Source organism: Neolamprologus multifasciatus, chromosome 15 (genome assembly GCF_963576455.1).
Source record: "Neolamprologus multifasciatus chromosome 15, fNeoMul1.2, whole genome shotgun sequence".
Lineage (NCBI taxonomy): Eukaryota > Metazoa > Chordata > Actinopteri > Cichliformes > Cichlidae > Neolamprologus > Neolamprologus multifasciatus.
The window spans coordinates 4130567-4157963 of NC_140453.1; the positions used below are offsets into that span (position 1 = coordinate 4130567).

The 27397-nt window shown below is 42.6% G+C and overlaps 1 protein-coding gene and 2 long non-coding RNA genes across 8 annotated transcripts in view; 1 reads left to right on the top strand and 2 right to left on the bottom strand.

Moving 5' to 3' along the window:
- The window catches only part of klhl29 (kelch-like family member 29), a 293874-nt gene that overhangs the window by 86490 nt on the left and 179987 nt on the right, over positions 1-27397 (bottom strand). For all 6 annotated transcript variants that reach the window (XM_085133527.1, XM_085133528.1, XM_085133526.1 and 3 more), the window contains 4 exons: positions 20415-20553; positions 9058-9254; positions 6887-6999; positions 2628-2774 (listed from right to left, as the gene is read on the bottom strand). In XM_085133527.1, coding sequence (XP_084989653.1) covers positions 2628-2774; positions 6887-6999; positions 9058-9254; positions 20415-20553 — 596 coding nt within the window. The remainder of the gene's footprint in view (positions 1-2627; positions 2775-6886; positions 7000-9057; positions 9255-20414; positions 20554-27397) is intronic.
- LOC146501333 (uncharacterized) lies at positions 13566-17525 on the top strand. The gene is made up of 2 exons (XR_014869500.1): positions 13566-14187; positions 14860-17525. It is a non-coding gene; the product is annotated as an uncharacterized LOC146501333 (long non-coding RNA).
- LOC146501334 (uncharacterized) lies at positions 14859-20408 on the bottom strand. The gene is made up of 2 exons (XR_014869499.1): positions 16030-20408; positions 14859-15875 (listed from the first exon to the last, which is right to left on the bottom strand). It is a non-coding gene; the product is annotated as an uncharacterized LOC146501334 (long non-coding RNA).

Below are 27397 nucleotides of genomic sequence, written 5' to 3' on the forward strand. Positions count from 1 at the left end.
GTTCTGTACTTTCATTCAGCAGCTTTGTGTCTCATAGCAAACCATTATTAACGCTCAAACGCTCTCCCTCTGTCTCTAAGTGATGTCCGGGTCCCCCGTTTCCCGGTGCCATCGGTTGTTAGTGACAGCATAGTGGAGAGAGAAAATTGCATATTATTTACCCAGTGCCTTCAATATGCCACTTTTCCACTCTATAGCCTGCAGCTTACAACTCGCAGCGCATGCACGCACACACAAAAACCCACAAAGCCGCACAGAACCGACGCATGCTCGGATGAATGCGAGCGTTTTTTCTGTGACATCCTGCCCTGACACGTCATTAAAAAGTGGAGCCGAACTGTGTGTGAATCCAAACTTCTCTTGTGGCATAAAACAAGAAGCCTGTTCTCTTTTTTCTTTCACTCTCAAATTGGTCACAAGTGTGCGACAGGAAGAAAAAAACAGAGAAATAAGATTCACAAATGTGTGCACTTGAGCACTTACTGCAATCCAAACACACATGTACCAACCGGAGGAGATCAAACTGTTATGCAAATGTGTACATCGCAGCGTGAATAAATATTAATATTTTACATACAGAATCTTAACATTCACTTGCATTTATTCACGCGCTGATAAATGAATCAGGTCACATTAGCGAGCGGGCCTCTCTGCTCCACCCACATCCTGCGCCGGTGGAAAACTGGGACTTTCAGTGCATGCATGTGTAATTTCACAGTGGGGCGAGATCTGTATGCAAGTAAAATATGAAATATTTACTCAGACTGTGAAACGTGTGGATTCCTACAACTTTCTTACATGCATATAAATGGCTTGAGATCTATGTGCAGATCATGTGACGCACTTCTCCCAGTTCTCTCCGGATGCTACTGTCCTCGCCGCAGACGCCAGGGTTTGCTAGCTGTCTTTTTTTAATTTCTTTTTCCCTCTTCGGTTACACGCGGGTAAAAGATTTGAGCTTGACCGTGAGCTCAATCACATCTCGGCTCCCTGGATGTCATGGCTGTGTGCAGAGGCGCAAACCGTTGGATATCAGATTAGAACACAGGGGCTCCTTTTCCAATCCACTTTCTTCTTTTCTCACCGACACGTTTCTCACTCGTTTCTGTCTTTCTGCCTCGCTCTGATTCTTTCCCTCGCTCGGGGGTTCCCCCCCACCCCACCCTCTCTCACCAACTCTCTCCCGTCTCCCTGTGAAGACGGGGGGTTACCCCGGGTGCCTCGTCTCAGGAACCAGCGCGGCGGGTTGTTCAGACAACCGGGAAAATTTCTTCTACTTCATCTGAGTAAGTCACCTCTGCACCTCTCCAATAGAGTGTGAGATTGGAGAAGTTGGCCGGACTGAGCCTGCTCGAGGTTTTTGACACAGATGACAGGGATCGCACGCTTCTCCTAAAAACTGTGTACCAGTCTTCTTATGGTTATTGGTGAATTTTCAACCTTTCTATCAGCGATGCTACAAAAATTCAATTTTAAAGGCTTTATCAGTGGGAGAGATTGAGAGCGATGCCAAAAAAAAAGCATCTTTCATACTGTTGCTTTCTCATTTTCCAGCACCCATCACGATCTGTGCTTTAAAAGTTTCTCCTTACCCTTTTGTGTAGCACTAAATACTTTAAGGCTCTCCGCTGCAAGCGCTCGGCAAGTCTGATGGATTTACCCCAAATCACTACAGTGCCACATATCAAAGGATAAACGCTAAATGTTTAATCTGAAAAGGTGAAAAATTCAAATATTGACATATGTGCCTCATAAAAGCAGGAGCCAATAAAGTAACATTGATTGCTGAGGTCTGCACCAAATCTGATCCGGGTGATGTAAGACCTCTCCCTGCACTTGCTGGTGAGAAGACATTACTTTGAAGGAGTGATTCTTGCCGTGATGGACTGGTGTAATTTATCTGATAACAATCTTTTCTCCATTTTAAAACACCTATAAAATACTTTAAAATCATCAGCTTTAAATTCATGGTTTTGGGACGCAGTCCATAAATATCGCACAACCTGAGGTTTTTTCTCCCCCCTCTTGCTGAATGGATATCCGTCTACAGCGCAGTCCATTTACCTTTCCGTATATGTGGCGAGCGTTTGATGCTTTGACCTTGAGGCTTATCGATTCTGTGCCTGTTAAAATTCAACCTGCTTGCCCCTGACTGTCAATACCCATCTCGGGGATATAACCTCTGATTATGATTAACAGCCTCTAGAAATGAATCAAACACCTGTTAGGCGCAGAGAGGGCTGCGGCTGCCTGCTGTTTTTGTTTGGCTTTTCATGCGGTACAGTGTCTCACAAACAAATGAAGTGTAACTAAGAATAGAGCACATTCTGAGGGCAAAGCACTCCTGGGATTACGAACAACTGCTGCGTTAGGCTGGATCCGAAGCACAAAGTTGATGAGCGCTCGCGGGAGAAAACGGGGAGTCACTTGTGTGGCTTTTGGTGCCGTGCGCTTCTGCGAAGAGAGGAAGAGGTGGGCCGATCTCGAACGCGGCTCGGCACGTGTGCGGAAACTGTTCTGCCAGATGTAACGAGAACTGGCTGCCTTTTAGTCTCGTGGTGCAGGAAGCGTGTGCTTGTGTTGGAAGAACAAAGTTTCTCACCCTCGTTAACTTTGTGCGTCGTTACCTGTACTCTAGAGTTGGGGTCTTGTTTGATCCACTTGATGACGGTCTCGTAGACCAGCTCCTCGGCCTTTGTGTTCAGGCTGTCGTTGGACAGATAGGCTATCAGGTCGTCCTTGGAGACGCTGAGGATCTCTTCCTGCCCTGCCACCTGAAAAAAAAAAGATTCAATAGCTAAAAAACTTTTCACTTTAAGTGACACAATCTGACTTTTCCTGTGACAAGCTCTGAACGTACACAATTCTGTAAGGTGAAGCTCAAACATGTTTTTGAGCAGAGGCGGATGTTCAGATCTTTCTAGCATAAAACTAACACAAAGGTCTCTTTGTGACCAACGCAGAGACCAGCAATGGCAGAAAAACGGCCTTTAAAACTTCACATCATGTGGCCGTAGCATTTAAGGAAAAAAAAGATGTATTTCTCTCACGTACAGTAAGTGCAAAAGTCTTGAGCCTCTAGATGTTTCTTTATATTTTGCTTCCAATGAGCCAGGCTTTGTTGTCATTTTTAGAGTGGACCTGAGCAATAGTTCTCCAGGATTTCTGAACGTCTTTCAAAGTTTTTCTTTGGACTTGGCTGCTTTCCCCTCATTTACACTCCAGTCTTTGTAAAGCATCCTATCACTGACCGGTGAATCATTCAAGAATAAAAAAGGACACCTAACACAGGGTTGTGTCTACATATAACAGACAACCTTTAGGCATTTTATTACTAGCAGCCTGTCCCAAAAATACACCATTTGTTCGATTTCATTTCTTTAGTTCAATATATGAAAAACGACAGCACAGTGTGACCGGATACAATTGTGTTTTTGCACCTTCCTAAACAGCTATCAGCCAAAATCTTGGCACATCTCTGAAGTTACAAATAATTGACGAAACTGGGAAAACGGAGGGAAAAAAGCAGAAAAGCCTGGCCTAAAACTATCTACAGCTGATGAACGCTATCTGAAAGTCACGTTTTTAAGAAAAAATGGAGCAAAGATCTGACACAGGACCTGATTGATGCATCACATCCATCTACTGTTCACTCAAGCCTTACCAGAAATGATCTCAGTGGGAGGATGGCTGTCAAAAAGCCATTCTTAATGAAGGGAAACATTTTTGGTTCGATTTATTGTTAATATGTACAGAGGAGGTCATGAGAGAGTAGGGCTGCTCAATTAATCGAATTTTAATCTCGATTACGATCTGGGCTTTCAACGATCATTAAAAATGACTGAGCCGATTATTAGCCCCTCCCTCGTGCTTTACTCTCGCGCTGCTCCGTGTGGCAAATCGAGCGCACCTCTCTGCATTTCGAACACGTGTCACAACAATTAAGAGCAGCGGTCTCCAACCTTTTTTGCGCCACGGACCGGTTTATGCCCGACAATATTTTCATGGACCGGCCTTTAAGGTGTCGCGGATAAATACAACAAAATAAAACTAGTACCGGTACCGAAAAAAAGAAGATTTATTCATAACACACGTGAAAAGACCCAGGAAAACTGAGTAAACGATAAAAACGATAACAAAATAACGCTGAAAACCGATAAAAACCCTGAAAACTATACATTTCACACCTGAGCCTCAACTCTCGCGGCCCGGTACCAAACGACTAACGGTCCGAGGCCCGGGGGTTGGGGACCACTGATTAAGAGGACCCGAGGGAAGCTCGGAAAGCTAAGCAGAAGTTATTTGGAGAGGAGAGTGACTGCTGTTGGTTGAAAAGAGAGGTAATGAGCGAGAGCGAAGTGCTCTAATAGGGTGTACCTTGTAGTACACCCTATTAGAGCACTTCGCTCTCGCTCTGCAGGCCTACTTGTTGTTCCTAGAGTATTTAAAAGTAGAATGGGAGGGAGAGCCTTCAGTTTTCAGGCCCCTCTTCTGTGGAACCAGCTTCCAGTTTGGATTCGGGGGACAGACACTATCTCTACTTTTAAGATTAGGCTTCAAACTTTCCTTTTTGCTAAAGCATATAGTTAGGGCTGGACCAGGTGACCCTGAATCCTCCCTTAGTTATGCTGCAATAGACGTAGGCTGCCGGGGGATTCCCATGATGCATTGAGTTTTTCCTTTCCAGTCACCTTTCTCACTCACTATGTATTAACAGACCTCTCTGCATTGAATCATATCTGTTATTAACCTCTGTCTCTCTTCCACAGCATGTCTTTTATCCTGTCTTCCTTCTTTCACCCCAACCAATCACAGCAGATGGCCCCGCCCCTCCCTGAGCCTGGTTCTGCTGGAGGTTTCTTCCTGTTAAAAGGGAGTTTTTCCTTCCCACTGTCGCCAAAGTGCTGCTCATAGGGGGTCATATGATTGTTGGGTTTTCTCTGTATCTATGAAGCGCCTTGAGGCGACTTTTGTTATAATTTGGCGCTATATAAATAAAATTGAATTAAATTGAATTAAAAAAAAACTTCAGTGGTGTGGAAACATTATGGGTTCATGAGTCAGACGTGGATCAAGTAGACACAGTGTGTAAACTTTGCTACAGTGTCGTAGCTGCACCACAGAGCAGCACTGCAAAGTTCACTAAACATAGATGTTTACATTTTTCATTTATTTCTTATATTGCAAACATTTGCACTGTTATCAGTATTTGCACACTATTTTATATTATTTTTTGACAATCTTTAAAGTCATTATTCAACACATAAATATCGTCAAATAATCGAGATCTCAATTTCAGTGAAAATAATCGTGATGATCATTTTTGCCATAATCGAGCAGCCCTATGAGAGAGGTACAACGGTGAGCATCTGCAGCCATGTGTAAAACACGGCGGAGGCCCTGTCATGGTTCGGGGCTGTTAAAATGAATGCATGAACGAAAACAGGAAAGTGCTGTCAGGTTTTGATCTAATATCATCTGGAAAGCTTTTGATTGGCAGTAACTTTATTTTTCAGCGTGACAATCACACCAAACACTCTGTCAGGGCAGTAAAAGCATAGCTGGATAGAAAAGCACAAACAGCACACTATCAGTCACGGATTGGCCTCCCTGGAGCCCGGACCTGAACTCTACCGAAGCAGTGTGAGATCATCCTGACAGAGAACAGAACAAACATCCAGCCAACATCCAAAAAAGAGCTTTGAATGTCCATCAAGAAGCCTGGAGAACTATTCCTGAAGACCGCTTAAAGAAATGACGAATGAAGAAAGCCTAGCTAAGGCAGTTCAAAGACATCTGCACTGTAAATCTTGAAAGAGAATGGAAAGTACATTTCATTTGATTTTGCATCACCGCGGTTTCATTACGTACTTATTTTCTTTCACTGACAATAGTAACATTTGTTTGCTGCTTTTACCTGATTTCAGGTTTTTCTCGACTGTGATTCACATAAAAACAGAAACGTAAAAAACAAGATAATGAGCGGACGTTTTTATTCTCCTATATGCTGTATAAAAATACTAAGACATATAAAACAGGCTAATTTTGAGCTCTTTGTAGTAAATAGGTGTTGATTTCAGATTTACAGCGGACTTTTCTGTGACCAGCCTGGAAGCCTCACATCAAAGGCAGAACATAATGTATTAATTTTTTCTGATCTGTGGAGAGAGACGTTTTTCCTATCGCTTCCATGTTTTTCTTTCACATATATATATAATGGACAAACCTGACAGGGGCGCTGACCTTCTTGTTTACAGTAACGCTCGATACAAAAAAGAATGTGAATGTGCTTATTTCCCAAAATATTTCTCCAACACTTTCAGATGCTGAGCTTTGATGCCCTTATTTTCCGCGCTATTTTGTGTGATTCATGCTGGTCGGAAACTATAAGAAAACTGAGAGCTCTCTGTATTTCTCTTCCATTAAGTTATCTGAAAGCTGCTCGGTAATAAGCGTACTGTTGGGTGATTCAGTAGGGTACGTGGAGCTTCTACAGTAAATTGCATCCCATGAGGTAAAAACGGTTAACTCCAGAGAAGCATTTTAATGCAAGCAGTGAATTAACAGGGGCATTTGATATTTGCTAGCTTAAAAAAAAAGGAGACAAAAACATATAATTCAATAAGCTTTGTGTATGCTTTACATGTGAGACTTAATAGGAATCTAATAACTACAGACTTAATTTAGTGTAGAAGAAAGTGCAATTTTCCCCATTGCATTGTTGAGTCTGACAAAAAAAAGATGCTTAGGCAAAACAAGTTTTTTTCTTTTTCCTCGAGCTGATCACTGATTTAGGTGTTTCATTTTCTCCCAGATGCAAACCGCCGTGTGCAACTTTGCTCCACAGCAATCAAAGAATCCAAAAAGACGAAGAGCCTCGACCTACCTCTGGGAAATTCTGCAGGGCAAACGCTTTGGCCATGTTGTGGAGCTCGGTGCAGCTCATGGCCTCGGCCATAGCCAGCACTCCCAGACAGTTAGCGGCAGTCAGCTGTTTCTCTGGAGTCAATGTAAAGCAGGTCAGAGAGAGAAAGAGAGACGGGGAGATAGACAAAGAGAAGAGGATAGAAACAAAAACGAGAAGGAAACAAAAGACAGAGGCAGATTGATTAAGACAGCGAGTGGGGAGGGGGGGGAGAAAACAAAACACGATTCAGTCATCTATAAAAAGACTGCAGAGACAGAGAAAGCAGCTGCAGGTAGCACAGAGCCATAGCCTGGGCTTTGTATCTGCCTGAGACTGAGGGAGAACAAGTATAATAACTCAAAACAGCTCCGGGGACAAACAACGAGGGGAATCGATCGCTCACAGCCCAGGCATGAGGTGGTGGATGGCAGGGAGCGGGATTTGGGATTAGCTGAGCCACTTTAAAGAAGTCCTGTCAGATCTCAGGATCTACTACACACATGCACACACATGCACACACACACATACACAGCCTGGAATATATGAAAGTACCCTCAGGGCCAGGCCAGCGGGGAGAAGGCTTAGACTGCCGCCTGTGATCTTTTGCAGGGCGGGGTTTGGGAGGTGGGGAGCACGGGCGGCATTTAAGGTGATGTGTCTCCAAATGTAGTTTTCTAACAAGTGTCACCATTTATCACAAGAGAGGGAAATGCCCCCGGTGTTGTAGCGAACGTACGCACGGATGCGGGCGCAAACGGTTGAGTGGCCGCTGAAAGGCGCCCGATTAAACAACAGCCATCAAAGCGAAGCAAAGCCAGGCCTTTTATCGTTAAAGACAGAGCCTGAGAGTGTCTCCTAAACAAATATCAGCCAATAAAAAAAGCCACCCAACATCTGGTAAATAACAGGTGAGCAAAAGCCGAGCTAAATAAAAAGGTTTGGGCTGCATCAAAGCTCTGTCTGAAAATATTTCACAGCAGATGATCGTCTGAACAACCCTTTAAAAAAGAAATCATTTTTTCCAATACTACACACTCGGGTTGTAAAAAGGTGAGCGTGTTTTGTTCATTTACTTTTTGATTTTCCAATCATAAAACCAAAAAAAAAGCCGGGATTCCTCACGAGGCGCACGATGAACGACTTTGTTTTGTATTCGATGGAGTGAGAAGACGTGTGAAGTGTAAGTAGGTCGGAGAAGATGTCTGCCGTTCCTCCTCGGTATGTTTGTTGCAAACTTCAATAATTTCTCACGCGGTATCAATTCCTCTTCGCTCAAGGAGACACGGTCGTGCCCGTTACTTCTCGAGCGCTGAAATGTCATGAATCTTGTCGAGGAAGAACGGATTGACGCCTCGCTGGCGATGAAGTCTACAAATGGCTTCTGTGTTTTTCCCATTTTTTAACCCCCCCCCCCCCCCCTCCCAAATTGAGAAAAACAAATCAATAACGGCGCTTGCTGCTCCTCTTACAATTTTCCCCTCCTTTCCTGCTGCTGACCTTTTTGCTAACATGCACTTCCCCCGTGTTACCGATACCCAAAACTATTTATTAAATGGAATGCAAAACTTGACCTTTGCGGCTTTTTTGGCTGGCCGACCCACTAAAATATGGAACGTGCCATTTACTTTTCATGCAGACCCCGCCCCCCGTCCTTTGGGTTCCCCCTTCCACCCCAATGGGCCCACTCCCCTTCTATCCACCTCTTTCCATACCTTGTCTAAGTATCAATCTGTTTGGCTGTTTTTCGATTCCATCGCGGCTCAGACCAGAGGATTTGACATTTAAGTGACAATTGTTCCCTGACCTTTTTATAAATCTGCCCCCGTGCTTGATCCTGCTCTCTGGGACGAGATCAGAGGCACCGTGCCCGGCTGTGAGTGAATTCTAACACGGCTGCGAGCTTTGGAAACATGACAAAAATGGGAGAGTGGTGTGCCAGGGCCGGGGAGGAAATGTAGGTGCTGCATGAGGACTTGTGCACAGCGACGAAGCATGACCGTATATGAAAACGCCCAGGGCCGTATGGTCGCGCAGGCATATCTGAAGTAATAAGCATGCACGCGCTGCTGATATAAGCAGATAACACTCGTGTAAACACATGCACCCCTCCCCACCCGCCCCCGCCGCTCTTCCCTCTCAGCTACGCCTACCTAGAAAGGAGACACAGACTTTACAGAAGGTGTTGAACTGGAACTTGTTGGCAGCTTCCAGCAACGTCTTGGCATTGGCCGAGTCGATGACCAGCGACCCCGTGTAGACAAACTCGAGCAGCAGCTCCAGCACGTCGGCGCTGATGTTGCTCATGTTCAGCTCCAGCATCTCCCTGCTCCTCGTCTCTCCCGACGACCTGATCAACCAATCACGGCAGAGAGAGGCGAGTTAGGCGCATTCTGAGAGGAAACTCGGGGATAGAAAAAAACAAAAACAGTAAGAAAATAAATAGAAAAATAAAAGAGAGGGACAAGAATACACGTATGCTACACACAACACCTAAAAACACACCTGGGAAAGCACGAGAGTGGGGAGAAAAATAAGAGAATCGTTACACAATAAGATAACAACGTAAAAGTGGAAAAAAGAGACAGAAACAGAACTTTGGATGGTTTCTACTTTACTATGGGGCGAGCGGATTTACAGCTAGAGCGCTGCATCTGAAACAAAACGTCCTCACTGCACAAAGATTAGGCAAAACAAATGAAAAAAAAAAGTTATTGCTTTGTTTCAAGAGGCATGCTTTTTGAACGTGTGGTTTCATGTATGCATAGTCTTGGAGGGCAAACATGCATACATGGCAGGGCACGTGTGAGCTGTGAGAGAGTGAAAAATGGAGAGAGATGGCGTTACACACGGACATGATGGAATGGGAAAGTCAGCTGGTTAAAGCGCGAGTGCGCAGTTTACGAGTCACGCCGCTGCCTGCGTGTGCGCGTCTACTCCGACTGACGTTGCAGGCGCTGGGCGAGAGCTTAGATGGACAAATTAAATAGAATATGATATCCCTTTGTAATGCAGTGCTGGAGAGAAAGAGAGAGGGGGAACAACGAGGGCCGTTTTGGGAACTGGGCCACGTTGTGACTTCATCGGGATCAAATTCGAGATTAGTTCGCATGCAGGATCCCCTCGGGGAGGTATGAGAGCATTAAATAACACCTCACCACCCATGTTTAATGTCCCATGTGAAACAATAATCCACTCAAGGGCAAAATAAATGGAATCAAAGCCCCGCAGAACGCGTGCCCCCCACTGCTGTGTCTCGCTCCCAGCGGATATGGACATCAACAATATGAAAAGTAGCCAGCATTAAGATGGATGGAGGCTGTTTGCTTCTGCCAGTCATGGTAGCGCTGTGATAACGCTCTGTCTGCTTCTGTGTCTGTCTGATCCCTTTTTTCCCCTCCGCCTTCTTCTTCTTCTCCTTTTTTTTTGTGTGTAGAAGTCAGTTGGTTGGATTAGAAATCATGACAAACAGTCAGCGTTTAGTGAGACGGAGACAGCGAAAACAAACTACACGAGACAGATAGAATGGATGGAGTGGAGATGAGAGATTGGAAGGATGGAGGGGGGGAGGTGGGGGTGGGTGGGTGGGTGCGATGGCGGGGAAGCAGAAAAAAAAATTTAAAAAAAGAAGGAAAGGGAGGCAGGGTGAGACGGTTCTTCCACAGGGGAGCCAGCAGCCATCCTTCTGAGGGGGAGAGTTTGGGTTGTTCCATGACTGTGCCTTGCTCTTTTAAATAAGAGATAGCCCCGCCCACCCCCGGAAAAAAAATAAATAAATACACCGTCACACCTAAACAGAGCCTCTGTCCCCGGCGTAATAATCACCAGTAGCCTGTGGTGTATGAACTGAGACATTAGTTGTCATTTTCAAGCGCACTCAGGAGGTGAAAGGTGGGGGTGGGGTGGGGTGGGGTGGGGGGGAGAAGGACATCCAAATAAAAGAAAAGACAATGGCATTTGTCCCTGGATGGACATTGGCTGGAAAAACCAAGGCAGTTACTCTTTTTCCTCCTGCAAAGCAAAAAGCCACATAGTGTTATTCCCCCCCCCCCTGCGTTTTTTTTTCCTGCACAAAGGCCTGCAGTTGGAGGGGGGCGGGTGGGGGGCAGGTAGTAAGACGGAAAGATGGGAAAGGGGAGGGTTGTTCAGGGTTAAAGTGATGGATGGAGGCGGGGAAGAAAGAGAGGGGTGGGAAAGAGCTAAAAATAAAAGAAGAGCATGCTCATCAACCTGGTCAATTAGTGCAATAGGAACCAGCTCGAGTGGCAGTTTGTTTTTGTCTGAGCACTTATGTTATGGAAATGACTTTTCCGGGAGCTTCTTAAAAAGAGGTGGATATTTATGCCGCGTTTGATTGCAGACTTGAATTTGAATAGTGAGAGAGGAAGGGAGGCAGGGAGGACAGGAGAGACAGAAGAGGAGAGACGGGGCAAGAAGAGGTGGGGAAGGAAGGAGGGGGGAGATGGGCGCGCGCACGCAGACACACACTCCAGCAAAGAAATTTGTTTATGAAAAATGTAGCACTTATTCAAGAGGAAGTTAAAAAAAAAATCAGCAGAGAGTGTCAAAATGGTGGTGAGCAGAGGCGGAGAGGCGGGAGGGAAACAGGAAAACACACACGCACACACACACGCACACAATTTCTAATACATCTTTCAGCCTAAAAAAAGCCCATTTACAAGGAACACATTTAGCTTGTTCTTACAAGATCATTTATTCTGTGGGAGTATATGCACTACCAAGACATGTTAACACAGAAGCTTACTCAGAACCTCAACCTAAAGTGTCTTGGCTAAAAATGGCCCGTATTTACGTGTTGTCACAACATAAATCAGGACTAAAATTGTAAAAATAAACAGAACGCCGTGGCTGAGTCGGCGTTGGGACTGCTGGTTTTTCTGGTATGGATTATAACACTTGGAAGGAACAAGTCATATATGTGTTAGATCGTCTGAAGGACAAAAAGGACACGGTGACAGGTGGAGAATATGAAAGCTCACACGTGCATCCAAGTGTGAACAAAGGGGCCATCAACTCGAGAAAAAGAAAAAACACACAAAAACCTAAATGTAGACACCAGATTGACAGGACTCTTGGTATAAAAAAACTTGACTTGAAGATGACAAAAAGAATCTCTGACAGTGCCGCTATGGCAGAGCTTAAGATTACATTTACAATTTTATAAAAGTTTTGGCATAAAGACTTCAGCAGGGTCTCACCGTTTTTAAAATATCTCAATTCCATAATTTCACTTTCCATTTCGAGAAGTTAGAATTAAACCTATAATTTGGACAGTGCTAAAAACTCACAAACGTTCACACTATAAAAGATAATGTAGCTTCCAGGTCCGAAAAATGAAGCCAACGTCTAAGCAACTCAAACCTGCAGTCTTTTCAAAGGCCACCAGGGGGCGATCAGTGTGGTTGAAAAGAGACTTCCAGTCCAATAGAGGTCAACGAGAAAACATCCCTCGAACTTGACTTCTATAAAGACTTTTGTGGTGTGTTTATGGACTCAGTCTCTCAATTTAGCCATAGTGAATAAACCGTTAAGTCCATTTTGTAAATTTGGGTCATTCTAAGTGTCAGAAACGAGATTTGACGAGACGTCAGCCAATGAGTGTGCACTTGCACAGTCAGCTCCACCCGCTGGTCTTAAAAAGATGGAGTCAGCTCATCTCAAAGCTTTAAAAAGGGCATGTCACGGTACCTATGTCCATCTTTCATACTGTCAGCGGTCACAAAGTAACAATTATTCCAAGAATGTCAGACTCTAAAGACTCCATTGTTGTACATTTTTCATTGGAACTACTTTCTGCCAAGAGAAAAAAAAAGAAGTAGGTCCAATAAAAACTGCTGACATGCTCTCTGAATTATTTGAATGAACATAAGGTGAAAAAGCCTGAATGCAATCGTGTGTGTTTAATTTGGTTTTTGGTTACATATGTCACATAAAAAGAAAGCAACATTAAAAAGTAACGATTTATCGAATCAATACCCAAGACTAAAGAAAAAAAAAACCTTTACTCGCGTAGATGCCGTACGAAATATTTAAAGAAACAAAATAAAAATGGGGTATTACAGTAACCTGCCTCCCCGTCTGACTGAATGGTGCTGCGGAGGGCTAAACCGTGCACACCGAGCTGCAGAGTTCACACAGCGTCCACACAGTAATGGGCTTTAAAATAACCCCCTACCATCTCAGTCGGAGTGCTCTGAGTGGCACAAAAAACCTCATGGGTCAACACTGACAGAAGAAGAGCAGGGAAGCAGATGGCACCAAAACATGTATCAGGGCTGATTCTGGAGCTTTTTTTAATATTTATTTTTTTATTTTTAACATTAGTGTGGTGCTGGGATGCAGTGGCCATAAATTAAACGCCTGCGAGCACACTTATTGGAAAATCCCGTGGGGTAAAATGGAATTACTAGAGATGATCTGCCTCCTCGCTAGGTGCATTGGCCCTTTAAAAGGGTAACGTAATGGGTTTTTGGAAGGGGGGAGGCGAGGGCAAGCGTGTGCTCACACTTCCAAGTGGCATTACATCCTCCAGGTAAGGTGGGGTGGGCACGGGAGGCTGATTTGCTTGGGTGAGGGTGGGCAGTGGAGCAGCACGCTGCGAAGAGGAAATAAAGACTTTTTAGGATTCTGCTGAAAAGAGAATTTGAAATGTATGGAATCAGAACGATGCCACCTTGAAACGAAACCGAAAAAAATATTGAAACCGAAAAAAAATATTGTAACTGAAATAAATGTACTGAAAAATCTTGTATTGAAACCGAAAAAAAAATTTGATAGTGAAAAACAATTAATTGAAACTGTAATTTTTTTGTTTTCACTTACAATTTTTTTTTTCAGTTTCAAACCATTTTTTTTTCGGTTTCAAACCATTTTTCGGTTTCAAACCATTTTTTTTCGGTTTCAATCCATTTTTTTTCGGTTTCAAACCATTTTTCGGTTTCAATCCACTTTTCGGTTTCAATCCATTTTTCAGTTTCACTCCGCTGGCACTGTTTTGGCGTCCGGGGGCGCGCTGGGGGGGCGGGGATTCCGACCCGCATGTATTTGCATATATTATAATGCTGACCAATGACTGGAGAAAACACTGACGACGCGGCTGCGGTCACGGACAAACTTGCACGTGTCTGTTCGGGAATGGCAGATGCTGAGAGGTCCAGCGTTTACATTACCGACTATTTCAAAGTGACAGCCTGAGGTAAATTCTTCTTCAGTAAATTGGACTACCGGACAGGAGGACCTGAGACCCCACCGCACTATTTTTGGTAAGTTAAATGTGTTTGTAAACTAATCCGTAATTTAGCTACGGACCTAGCTAGCTAAGATGAGCACTTGGCTGTTGGGGAAACTTGTTTTGTAAAGTTCGTTTAGCTAACCCGTGCAGGTGAATGAATTTACCCTGACTAAAGAAATCAAGAGAAACGCACCAGGCTGCTCAGTGACTAACCACGGTTACTGTACTTTTATATGAGTATTATACTGTAAGAGCAACAGGCTGGACTCTGCTTCTGCTCCTGTGCAGAGCTGATTATTAAATATGTGCAAACAGCAGCATGTTTTCTGTCGCTTTCCACATGTGGAACGACATTAACGCCAACTTTTAAAAACCTGGAACTTCAGTAACCCCTCATTAGTCAATAGCTACGAATTAAATAGCAAAGCCCTATACTTATGTACTGAAACCAGCTACTTCCGCTTGTCAGCTTAAGTTAAAATGTTACATTTTTCCTCTGATTATTTTTTTAGCATTTTTTTTTACTCAGCTTGTTACAAATATTCAGGTTAAAAAACTGTCCTAATTATTTTTAATGAATTATGTTCACAAAGTCACATGTGCAGTACTCTGTACAGCTTGCATCCTTTAGGACAAATAATTTGAAACATTAATATTTCTTGTTCAATACTGAGCTGATAACACCTCTGTATGTTGTGACCAGGATGCAGCAGCAGACTGAACCCTGCTCCATCATCTCATCTTTGCAGATGTCCATTTATAAAGCATCAACAACTCAAAGGTAAACATGATATTAGAAAATGTGTTAGTATATAAGGCCTTTAAAACAAATAAAAAATAAACAGCTGTCGGCAGAACTGTAGGACTGGACAACTTCAGATCCCGAGTGTGTGAGGACAGAAGGATCAGCTCTATTTCAGATTTGAGAGATAATCTTTATATTTCAGTTTGTGATGATTCTGTTCTGTTTGTGATTACAGGAGCCGTCCTCAGATTCAGACCTCAGCACCACCCAGTGACAGCAGACAGATCTTATATCTTCGATCTTTGTAGTAACTCCAAAATTAACTGAAGAAAACAGTACAAAGGTTAAAGTACCACATGTGCTGTCAGTGAAAGCTGCAGCTGTTTTATTGATAAATTTAAAGACAAAGTCAAAAGGATTAATCACTCATGTAACTGTGTCACTATACATCAGCATTAACAGTACCTCAGTTTGGTGTTTCAGAAAACTGCTGATCTCAGACCTGCACAACTTCTGTTTTAAACACTGAATGTACTCAGCTACATGAAGGGCACATGATGTTTTCTCTGACACAATTAAATAAAACCTGATTAAAGTCAAAGGTTGTTACTTGTATTTGAACTAAAAACTTGATCAGGAATTCTTTCACTGTTTTTTGACAATAGTGTGTTATTTATCATAAAGTAGTTCAGAGTCATTCATACCAGAGTAACCAGAGAGCACAACATATATTTAACTTTCTACAGGACTTAAAGCTATGATATTATGTAAAAGTCCAGAGCCTCTGAGGATTATCTGAGTACTTCTAACATTACACAAAGCAAAGGTCTCCATCAGTGTTCATGAAATGCTGGGTTTATCCTTCTTGTGAGGGAGCTGCTGGTGAAGATCACGAGCCCTGCTTGATCCCGGCGATGAGTTTGTCTTCCTGGTGTTTCTGAAATGATGCCTCTCACTGTGGGGCAACAGAACATCTGGCACAGGACAGTTGTAATGAAAGAAATTGAATTAGTTTTGAAAAAAAAAAATCTTGGAAATGCCCTATATGTGAGAAGCAGATTTTGTATTTACTTTTCTTTTGCCAATCAAGATAACTAGAAGTATAATTTTCACCATACAATTACTAACCTTGTCATCTCCTGCACTGTCTGTTTTGGGCTCTGGGCTTGTCCTTTCCAGCGCTCATGAGACTGCTTTTGGTGCACTGTGGTATGAGGTGCTAACCTGTTGACAGTGTTGGGAAGGTTAATTTTAAAATGTATTCCACCAAAGATTATAGAAGTAATGTATTCTGAATACTTTACAACTACATGAATGTACTATTGCTGTGTGATTTATTACTCTTACTGAAGGCTACTCGCCATACCAATACCAACTAGATGTTAAAATCTTAATATAAATGAGTAACAGTAGGTGGACATTAGGTAAGGCTGCACTTTTTGCAGCGATCTCGTGTAGAAAACTATTCAGTGCATATATAAAACAGGTCAGCGGCTCCGAACCGTAGTAAAGGGACCTCTGGCTAATACATCATGTCGGGCTCGTAGCTGAAAACTAGCTTTACTTTGTTGTCTGGGTCAACTTTGCTAGCGAGAGAGAGGCGTTGAAAGGCTGCTTATTGTTTCGGAGGAAAACAGGAACACAGTGTACAGTCCAGTCTTAACAGCTTTCTTACAGCTGGGCTCATCGGGCACTCTTTTTGGCTGCAGTGGTTATTATTATATTTACATGCTTCCAGCTCCCGTTTCTGCTCAGTGACAGCTCATACTTTTCCTTTTTCTCCCTCCCTCGCTCACAGACACATAACGGGTATGGCAGTCCGTTCTCCCTGCAGCACAGACTACACTGCCCATGAGGCTACATTGTTTAGGGCGATGCCTTTAACACTCTGCTATTGCCTTCATATTAAATCATTTTGTTTGGGTTTCCACCGGCGTGGAATTACCAAAAATAGAGAGACCATAGCCTAACATATGAAAAAGGAAAATACCGCCATGTAATCCATTTATTTCAACAAACTAACTGTGTTCTCAATATCACCTATTGAACAGTAATGGATACATTTACTCATATTTTGTATTTTAAATACGTAACGCCGGTGCATGTATTGCGTTACTGCCCAACACTGCCTGTTGATGAGATCTTGTGCCGTTCCTAAAACACCGGCCTCCAACTCCTAAGGAGACACGGGTGTACCTAAATATAGCAAATATTAGCTTCAGGCTAGCTTGCTACGACAAATAGGCTAATACCAGCACTTTACCACAACTTCACCAGATGTAGCTAAAAAAAACTAAACTAATGTCCAGTCCAGTGGGACAGCAAGGAAAGATGACAAAAAATGATTACTTACTTGCGGTTTGGAGGGTCAAGCTGAAATTGAAGCAGCCATTGAAAGAGAGAAAGATGGCAGCTTGGTCAGCACTAGTGGCCTCTATAATGTATGCAAATATATGCGGGCCGGAATCCCCGCCCCCCTCCCAGCGCGCACCCGGATGCCAAAACAGTGCCAGCAGATTGAAACTGAAAAATGGTTTGAAACCGAAAAATGGTTTGAAACCGAAAAATGGATTGAAACTGAAAAATGGTTTGAAACCGAAAAAAAATGGATTGAAACCGAAAAATGGTTTGAAACCGAAAAAAAAAATTGTAAGCGAAAACAAAAGAATTACAGTTTCAATTAATTGTTTTTCACTATCAATTTTTTTTTTTCGGTTTCAATACAAGATTTTTGAGTACATTTATTTCAATGACAATATTTTTTTTCGGTTTCAATATTTTTTTCGGTTTCGTTTCAAGGTGGCATCGTTCTGATCCCATAGAAATGAAGACTAATCAGTGTATTTGTAGTCCACTTAGGTGGATAATGTGTGGTTTTCTCTTTTTTTGTGACATTTTCAGTACCGTTTCAAATTGCTGTGGAGCCTGCAAACCACACTGCTAAACACTGACACGGTGCCAAGAGACGCTTTAATTTTGTAAATAAGTCATTGGGTTGGTGTCTGTGCGTGTGTGCGTGTGTGCGTGTGTGTGGGTGGGCCAAAAAAAAAAGTGTGATGTGCACTCCCTCACCCTACAGTATTACATCTCTACTAGTCTGACTAATACAGCGTGCCTGGATATTATGTCCTTGAATCCTACGCATGCGCACACACACACACACGATAAAACTTCAGCAGCACGCTTTATGTCAAGTCCATTTGAGTACGTACGGATTCACAATTTCAAACACACCCATACACAAAGGTGGTTTATGACAGGAGGCAGGAATCTGAGCCGTGGTGAATGAGTTCAGCGAGGAAGGTTGGGGTACACGGCATCAAAGAAGCCTCTTTCTCTCTCTCCCATCTTCGTTTGACCTCATAAAGACGTGGACAGTACCGAGCCACGTGCGGCATCAGCATAATCCCGGCCCAGTGAAAGAAAGTGACCCGAGCGACACACGGGAGGCTGTAACTCGGTGACAAACGGGCCTTTGGGTCTCTTTGCTCTTCTCTGTCCGAGCTTGCTGCGAACGCCTCAAAGCCAAGTATAAAAAAAATAAAATAAATCTCTGTATGCTCTTTTCACTTTTCATTTTCTTGTCTGTGCTCGCTTTCTCTCCCCTTCCTGTCAACTTCCCGCTGCCTGCCGATTCGCATTTCCATAAAACCAAGGTGCCACGTGTCTTATAAAATCAAAGACGGCCTCAGCGAAGCTGCGGCGTCATGTTCACGTAGCGCTGCTGATCATGACTTCATTACATCAAAGCAAAGACGTCTTCCAAAATGAACAATTAGTGTAACAAATTCATTAGATATTCTTCAGTCTCAAGTCAAATGAGAGAATTTCTATTTTAGACATTATCTCATGAAAAATGACAGCGTTATGACAATAAATCAAAGTAGTTTTACAATTAATTAACCAATTAATGAGAACTTACTCTATTAAACTGTCAAATTAAAAAAGAAAAATCAGACAAAGCAGGCAGCAGCAGGCATAAAGATGAGCTTGGTGGAATCCAGCCTGCTCCTCTGGGAGCCCTGGGTGTCTTTCAGGGCCCCTGTCTTAGTGCATAAATGATCTGCTACGTCCCAGATAAGAGCCGCCGACGAGACAATCTGATAGACAGGTTGACCAGCATGGGGGCTTCAGTTCTATCCAAAGTCACTCCGGTCTCTCAGGAAGCTTCTCTGCTATTGTCAAGGTCAAAGGCAGACTGTGTCTGTATTTTATTCATGGGATGTGTGGCTGTCATGGAGATGAGTAGTGCTGGCGCAGACGTGGCTCTGTTGCTTTTCTACCTCTGGTCTCTCTCTGGTCTTCCTCACTCCATCCTCATTCAGGAGGAACAAGTGTATCGGTGGTGAGCAAGGAGGCCGCGGCAGCAGATAAGCAGCTTCTGTGCTCTCTGATGGGCTCGCTGTGGAGGCAGCATGACTGCGGGGCAAAATGGCAAACCTCTCTAAGGCTTTCTAGCTATCGCTCGCGACCGCTTGTCTTTGTTGAGCGCTTCATCCCTAGCCATGCGAGCAAGAACACACACACACACACACAAACACACACTCAAAACAACATCAAGGTGGCAAAGTAACTTTGGGTCCAGGGGACTCTCAATTATGCCGAAAGCACCTGCAAGGATTTGAAGTAAGGACATTAGGGATTCATGGTATTACCTCTCCAGGAAAACAATGCAGATGCTTGTGCTATCAAACTTTACACAGTCATACATACCTACATGCATGCGCAAACACATACAGAGAGATTAAAGCGGTCTGCACCTGACGCACTCTCACACCGACGACACACATGCACAAGTATGCCGAGCGGCGAAACGAAAACAGCCCCGTGAAGCCGGAATCAAAAACAAAAAAAGTATGCGGTATGAAGGGCGTAACACTGGGGGAATACTTGGATCAAAATCAAATGAATACATTAGTGAAGGATGGTGTTAACCTGTGAAAGTGGTGGTCTTAGATGTGCTTTTTGTCTCGTCCTTTATGACTCCGAAATGTCTTTTATATCACTCTAACCAAGGTGTATTAGCATATGAAAAGGCTGTTCTGAAAATACTCAAGAAATCAGAAACGGAAAAATATAGTAGCATGGGAGGCAACGATCCCTCTGCTCACAGTGCGGCCACCCAACGTGGAGTTTTGTTTCTGTTTTGGCCCTTTGGTGAGTTTTAAAACATTCCCAGTCATGGAACATTTTCACTGCTCGTTAAAATGGAAATGTGGTTAAATTGCCCTACATGGGGAGGAAAGGTAATGACGAGTGTGTGTGTGTGTGTGGGGGGGACTTTTGTTTTTTCCCTCCACTTTTATATACATTCATTTGAGTGGGAAGAGGAAGGAATGGCTGCTGGCCCTGTGCTAGGAACCAAAGTCTTCACACACCTGCAAGAGAGAGAGGGGAAGGGAAAAAAAGCGACACAAATGCGCCCTATGAAAAAAAAAACAGATTGGATCAACAGCTGGTGGGAAAAGGGGGGAAAGGTGGAAGGTAAGGGGGGTGGGGAAGCGAAGGCAAACCTTTTCACCAGGTCCTTGAAATACAAGCTGCAGGAAGCTAGAACATTTTGGTGGACTTCAAACTCTTTGCCTTCAACAATAATTTTCAGGTCTGTAAACTCTTTCGCTCTGCGCTGTTGGTTCAACTCCTTCAACATCTCTGTAGAACAAGAAAAAGAAACAGACAATGCCACATTTGGGTTTAGAGTTTTTTCTTTTCTCTCTCATTTTCGAACATACATGTGCAGAAAAAAAAAAGCAATGCAACAGGAAAAGCAAAAAACGAAACAAACGCTGAAAAGTGCAGATTGTAGAACACGACACTTGCCGGTCAGTCTTAAGAAACAATGTTCATTAAAATGACAGAGAAGTAAAGGTTTGTACAAACGTTTCAGCAGAATCGAAGCAAAGTACGGCTCTAAAAACAGGAAGCAGAACAGGTAGCTCACATATTGGATAGTGTACCAAGGAATGTGCATGCTCGTGGGTAACAGAGCTAGCGATGAGATCAGAAACACGGATCATTATGAGGAAACACTTGCTTGACTGTGTTTGACTTTGGCAAATTTACACTGCAGCTCTAGAACTTCAATGGAGAGAGGCCGAAAAGCTTCTAACAGAGGCTGAAAACAGAAACACCGTCAGTGCATTAAATCATATTGAAATAAAAATTCTTTGGCTTCTCGCTAACGTCCTAGTCGGAGAGGAGTTGACCTTCAAATGCTGCTCATTGAGAGAACAACTGCTTATCTCCAAATCCTCCAAAACGCCCTTCTCTCACACAACGTCCAAGGAAAAGAAAAAAATACACCCACCCACCCACCCACTCGCACCCATGCTTGTCTTCATCTCTGGAAAGAAACACTAGGAAAAAAAGCCCACTGAGGAAACATGCGTGGAGCAACCCGTTGTGCTGTTAAAGGCCGCTGTACAGTGCGAGTTGTGGTGTAGCGGCGCCTCGTTTAAGCCTGGCCTTACTGTAGCGTTGGGTCGGAGGCGCTCGTTTCTCTGCATCTTAATGAGGCACCATGAGGGGTTGCTGAGAGTGAAAATCAGCGGGAGGCTAGCAACTTATTCTACAGCTTTAGGAGGGATAACCAACACCGCTGCGTTGTTAATCTCCTATCGAGAACGCCACTAAAAAGAGAACACTGAGAGCCAAACAGGCACCATAATGTGGAACATCATGATTATGGGTGGGTTGAGGAGTGGTGGGGGACAAGAGAGCCGCCCTCTATACTGTCGCCTTAGCAATAACAGAGCCTGTGAGGCATAGTAAACACTTGTTTGGTACAAAGCACAGTCTGCTACATCCTCTGTTAAGAGTGAGAGATATACGATGATTTCGACGAAGAAAGGAGATAAATTCTCCTCGTTGTCGGAGCCGATCTGCACACGCTACCTTTGCAAACAAAGCGATCTGAACAATGGAAATGGTGAGTCACCTGTCAATCACGACGTGCGTAACGAGCCCAAGAAGTGCGTGTTTATGAACAAACATGTGCTCGACGCAGCTGCGCAGCTGAGAGATGTGGGACAATAATCAGACTTATGATCGTACCGGTGACACACGAGATGAAATAAGAGTTCTTCTTCTTTCGTTTTTTTCATCATCATCATCCCGAAAGAGGTCTGTGTTCACGCCTCAAAGCTGGGATTTAATTAACCTGGAATGACACTCGCCCCTCTCTTTGGCTAGAATATCTACTCATTTAGCTCCCTCCATTCTCCTGTCTGACACTGGGAGCTCAGCTCCGAATTAATTTGGTAGCTGAAATTATACAGTATAAAGACACATGACAAATAAGGTGCAATTCAGAAGCGTGCTTTGGTAAAAATCCTTTCTCTCCGAGCGGCGCATCCTTCAGCGTTATCACATCACGGAATTAATGGCCAGAAAGGGAACGACCAAGTTATTAAACTTGCTGAATACTAAACGGGGGAAGAAATAATGAGATGCAATTTTTTTTGGACAATGCGTCTGGATGCACAGCTGCACGGTTATAGCGAGCCATACACACTCGCACGTAAACACAAAGGCTGCCATTTGCCTTGTCTTTCATCCATCTCTCTCCACTCTCCACATTCCACTCCACTGCTGCTTGTCAGTCGGCCAGCTATCTTATTACTGTGTGGGCATGGGCTGTGAATAGCGAATATACAGTAGTTTGCAGTTTGCATTAGTGAATTCCCAGCGACCGATATGGCTCTCACCTCTAATCACCGCACCACATACCATCCAGAATAGAGAAAGTGAGAGGGGGAAACGGAGAAGTCCACTTGTCAGGAAACAATGGCCGCCTCCCCCTGAGCCATGCAGATACACCTGAATGCCTGATGGAAAAGCTAATTATGGTGTCTTTAGGGCGGACTGGCGAGCGCCCTCGAAACAACTCATCACCACCGGGGACCATGAAACTGCACATGGCGTCCCCATTCTCAGCTTTGGCTTGGAGTGTGGTGAGGTAGAGCCACTCTCAATGGAGCCACGGTATCTTTGAATCACCAGACGTCTCAATACTCTTTAGGACTGTCAAGCTCTGTAGGACAGGGTGGCACCGGATGGGTGAAAAGGTGGTTTGAAGAAAGAGGTATAACGCGCCATGATTCCCGAGCGCAGTGATCACGTGTCCCGGCCCCTAAGTAATTCACTGTAACAACAGTACTCTTCATGATTGGCAGACGTACCGTGTTGGGGGTATGAACGGTGCCAACTCTGCTGTTCAGCCTAGTAACTCTACTGTCGAATATCTCCGCGCTGTGGCCAATGGGGTTCACGGGTGTGATTTCCAGTAACCTATCAGCATGCACCGCTATAAGGTGTAGTAAACCACTGACCGGGCTGCCGATAGGCAGTTGTTGGGGGGGCGACTCGGCACACCATTGGTTGCTGAACTTGGAGCCATTTTGGGGTCCTACATGTATTGTACATGCGCCTTGCAGACCCACCATTTTGTGTTTAAACCAAAATATATGTCTTCAGAAGCATCTTCTTGCATTGTTTTCTGTTTGTTTTGAGTAGCCCGTCGGCTCCTTGAGCTTCTGCTTGCAATTACCTAAAAACTCAACGGCAAAACTGAACATGTACCTCAGTAAAACAGCACAAAGTGGGGCAGCCATTGTGTGTTTTTCACAGACACTGCCTTGTATTTATTTCTACTGCCAAGAAAAAAAATCGATAAAATGGTTTCAAATTTTGAAATTTAACTCACAGTTATTTACGCCTTTTTTTATAAAAATCAGAGTGGATCAAATAATCCAGCGCTCGGCTCTTACAAATATTATTTTGTATTATTATATTGTATTATTTTTGATGGCTAAGAAAGCCAGCGATGTACCGACAAAGTGGGACAAAAAGAGTAACGATGAAACAATTTTTCCTTGGGGGGAAAAAAAGACAACATTGAAAAGCCAGTTTCCCAAAAAAGGTGAAATACAATATTTACAATTTTTTACCTACTAAGTAATAATTTGTGATATCAGTGCTGTAAGTAAACATTCAATCGTTCACACGTATCTTTCCATTGATTCAGATTGTTGGAGCGCAGCAGAACAGACACTGATGTGTTCATTCTGACCTTTTTGTTCTTTTTTTAAACTTTCAACAATCAATTCCCACCAACACTCGCAGCTTAATTACCCAGAACAAACCATGCTAGCAGATCAATAACTCAATGTACAACCCTGCCATAATCATCATCTTTAGCTTTTGCATTTTTTTTTAACTAGAGGCAGTGCGTCATCATTTTCCTTTGCTAGAATAAATGACTTTTTATCTCCAACATTACCACAAGATAAAGCTTCTTTTAGCACCGCGTAATGACAAAAACTTACAAATTGTGTGAATCAATAAATTCATTTAATTTTAAACACTGCTGCTGTTTTTAATGCATTTTGAATAATTCCAAAACTATTTTGATAAACCAACCGCATTAAAAATAACCAACATAAACAATGTAACCAATATAAAATTAAAGAATTTATATCAAAGTGCTTTCAAGGTAGAAACATAATTTAATGACTACCTTTTGGGGAAAAATATTAAATTGGTTATAGTGACAAATAACTGCAAAAAAATCTATTTAACCTCCATAAGAATTTTAAATCAAAACTGATTTGCAGGATAAAGTAAAGCAAGATTAACACACACATACACACCCCCACACACACACACAAAGGACTGAAGTAGATTGGACTGAGGAAGTCTGATCAAAATGGGCTTCCTTGTACAAAAGCCTTTTGATAAGTAGGGATGTTTGAGAAATTTCATTTCAAAGAGAGACACACAGCAGAATAAGAACAGTGGGCCAAGTACACGGTTCATAAGCACACAAAGAAGCTCTTTCCAAGCAAAAAGCTTTCACAGTTTTTGGCTCCATCAAAAATGTCTCGCCATCGAACAGAACAGAATTCCTGAAACCCTCCAATAAACACAACGACAGTGTCAGGGGGAATTGAGAAATGGGGTAATTAAGAATGAAAAGGAAAGCGAATAAATGATCTGATATTAATTGTGTGTTCATGGATTGGTGCGTTTTTGTGACAGACTCCAAACCACTGCAATGCAACATGAAATATTTAAGGGAGAAATAAAAGCTGTTTTCCTCTCTGACTTTGACGGAGTAAACACTTTTCAGTCTTTGTGACTGCACAAATTAAATACACCTACACACAACATTTACAGGTAGAGTGATGGTCGAAAGTTCACTGTCAGCACAAACTGTTGGGCGATGTTATAATCTCTGTATTGTAAGTTTTAGGACCCGAGTACAAAAGCCAAAAAGATTCACTGCTTGTAAGAACATTTTCTTAGACTGATATATATTTTTTCCCTTCGTGGAGCCAAAACTTGCTCATTTAAATTTTGGTTATATATAACCACAACAACATAAAAAATGTAAACATACATCAAATTTTTCATGTTGTTGTGGGATTGATTTTTTTTTTTTTTTTTTTAAGAAAAAGCATCAGCCTGTGTTAATTTAAGCAAAACTAAGAGAAAATGTAAGTAAATATTAGGATGTAAAATAAATTAGAATCTGTATTAAATTCAATCTTCATGTTCAAATATTACATTTTTACAATATTATATTTCAAATACATTTTTCCTTCTTAAAAAAGTCAACAAAGGTCTTTCTTTCAATAACTGCTGCTAGCTAATATATCATGTTCATTGGATATTAATATGGTCCAACAATCAATTTGGTTATAAAAAATAAAATGCATTCTCAAAAAATTAAAAAAAAAAATTTAATCTAGGAAAACTGCTTTACCCTTTAATTACTTTAGGAAATGCATATTTTTGTCTTAATAAAGTGATAAAGTTTGTCTAAATTTATTAAATTGTTAAAATACAAACAAGTAAGTAAAGATATCTTCATATATTTTAATTTTAATTAATTAATTAGTTTAAACAAAATGTTTCTGGTTCGTTCTCTCGTTTTAAGAACGAACCAGAATAATAGCAATAAAAACAATAACAATTCAAAATTTAAAAATGTTTGATTTCAGATTAGTATGTTTAACAGATGGCAAAATATTGTTTTCTTATTTTAAAATTTAATACCAAATTCAAAAATTTTGTATTCCTAGAATATTTTTAAGAAATTTGTTGTGTTAGAAAAAACAAGTAATCTTTTCTAGCACCATCACAAAATAAATAAGTAAATAAATAAATACAAAATCTCAGTGGCCTCATTTAGTGTTTAGCAGATACACAATTTCATCACCACTATCATGATACTAAGACACCATCTGAAAACTAAATAGTTATACATAAAAAACATCAAATCTCATGTGTAACCCAATCCAGCTTGGGTCTAATTCTTTAAACAGTCTCTTAAACATACCTCTAACAATCACCGCCACATTCATTTCCAGACACGTCTCAACTTTTTGCACCTACTCCCAGCAAAGCAGCTCAAGCAAGTCTTCAAGACCCCTTGAGTCTCTAGCTGTCCTGATTTCAGCCTGTAGGAGAGCAGTGGCACCATATAGCCTTGGAGAATAGTCCATGATGAGGCCGCTTTACTATTTCCCTTGCTTGCATGTGGTGAACTGAACTGCTGGAGCCCCAGCACTGCTGCTAGTAGGCTTGGACTGGGCCGGGGGGAGACATCACAGCAGAAAAAAGGAACCTGTACCCCTCAAAGACTCTGCCTGAGCCTTTGTTTCCTTCTACAATAGACAAGCCAAAAAAGACCTGGAGTAGCATAAAGCTGCTCTGTCCTGCACGTTATATTTTAACCTCCACGTATGCCCTCTGGTCCAATAAACAAGTGCAAACAAACAATTGGCACCAGCAGAACTAGGCTGAAGCAAATACAAGTACAGGCTTAGAAGAGGGAGAACATAAACAACAGGCCCTGGAAGCATCAACTGGCCTGTTGTAACAGTGTGACAGGATGTCAAGCTACGCTCTTCTTGTTTTTGGTGTTTGTGAAAACACAAAAAAGTCTCTGGTCCTGGCTGCTGGAGTGGCTTCCTCATTAGCCAGGCGAGGGGGGACAGTAAATGACAAGCGGTCATACCCTGGTTTTTAATAAGGTGCTCTTGTTTGCTGTCCACAGGAGAATCTTGTGGACAGCAAACAAGAGATCATCATCATATCCCTTCCTTCCTTCAGGCGTTGCAATATCGGGTCATATCTGCACTGTTCATGCACACAGATGTGGAAAAAGTTGCCAGTGACACAGCTCTGAAGCCAGTAGAATAAATAACACATAAACAGCTACTTTCAAGTCAAACTGGATATAGTTCACAGGAGGTTAACATTTACATTCAGTGCTGCAGTTATGACATTACAATTCAAAGAATCTCCTCCTTGCCTGATGCAGCTACTTCAGCTACAAGAAAAAAAGATTTTATGGGAGGACGGTTTCTGTTCTCCTCGGAGGAAGTAGTTACCCAAGAAACTGCTGTGAGCTTAAGCCTATTCTTGCTATTTACTTTACTATATGCATAGTAATAGAAAATAGAACCGTTGGGAGGTTCTGCTGATATAA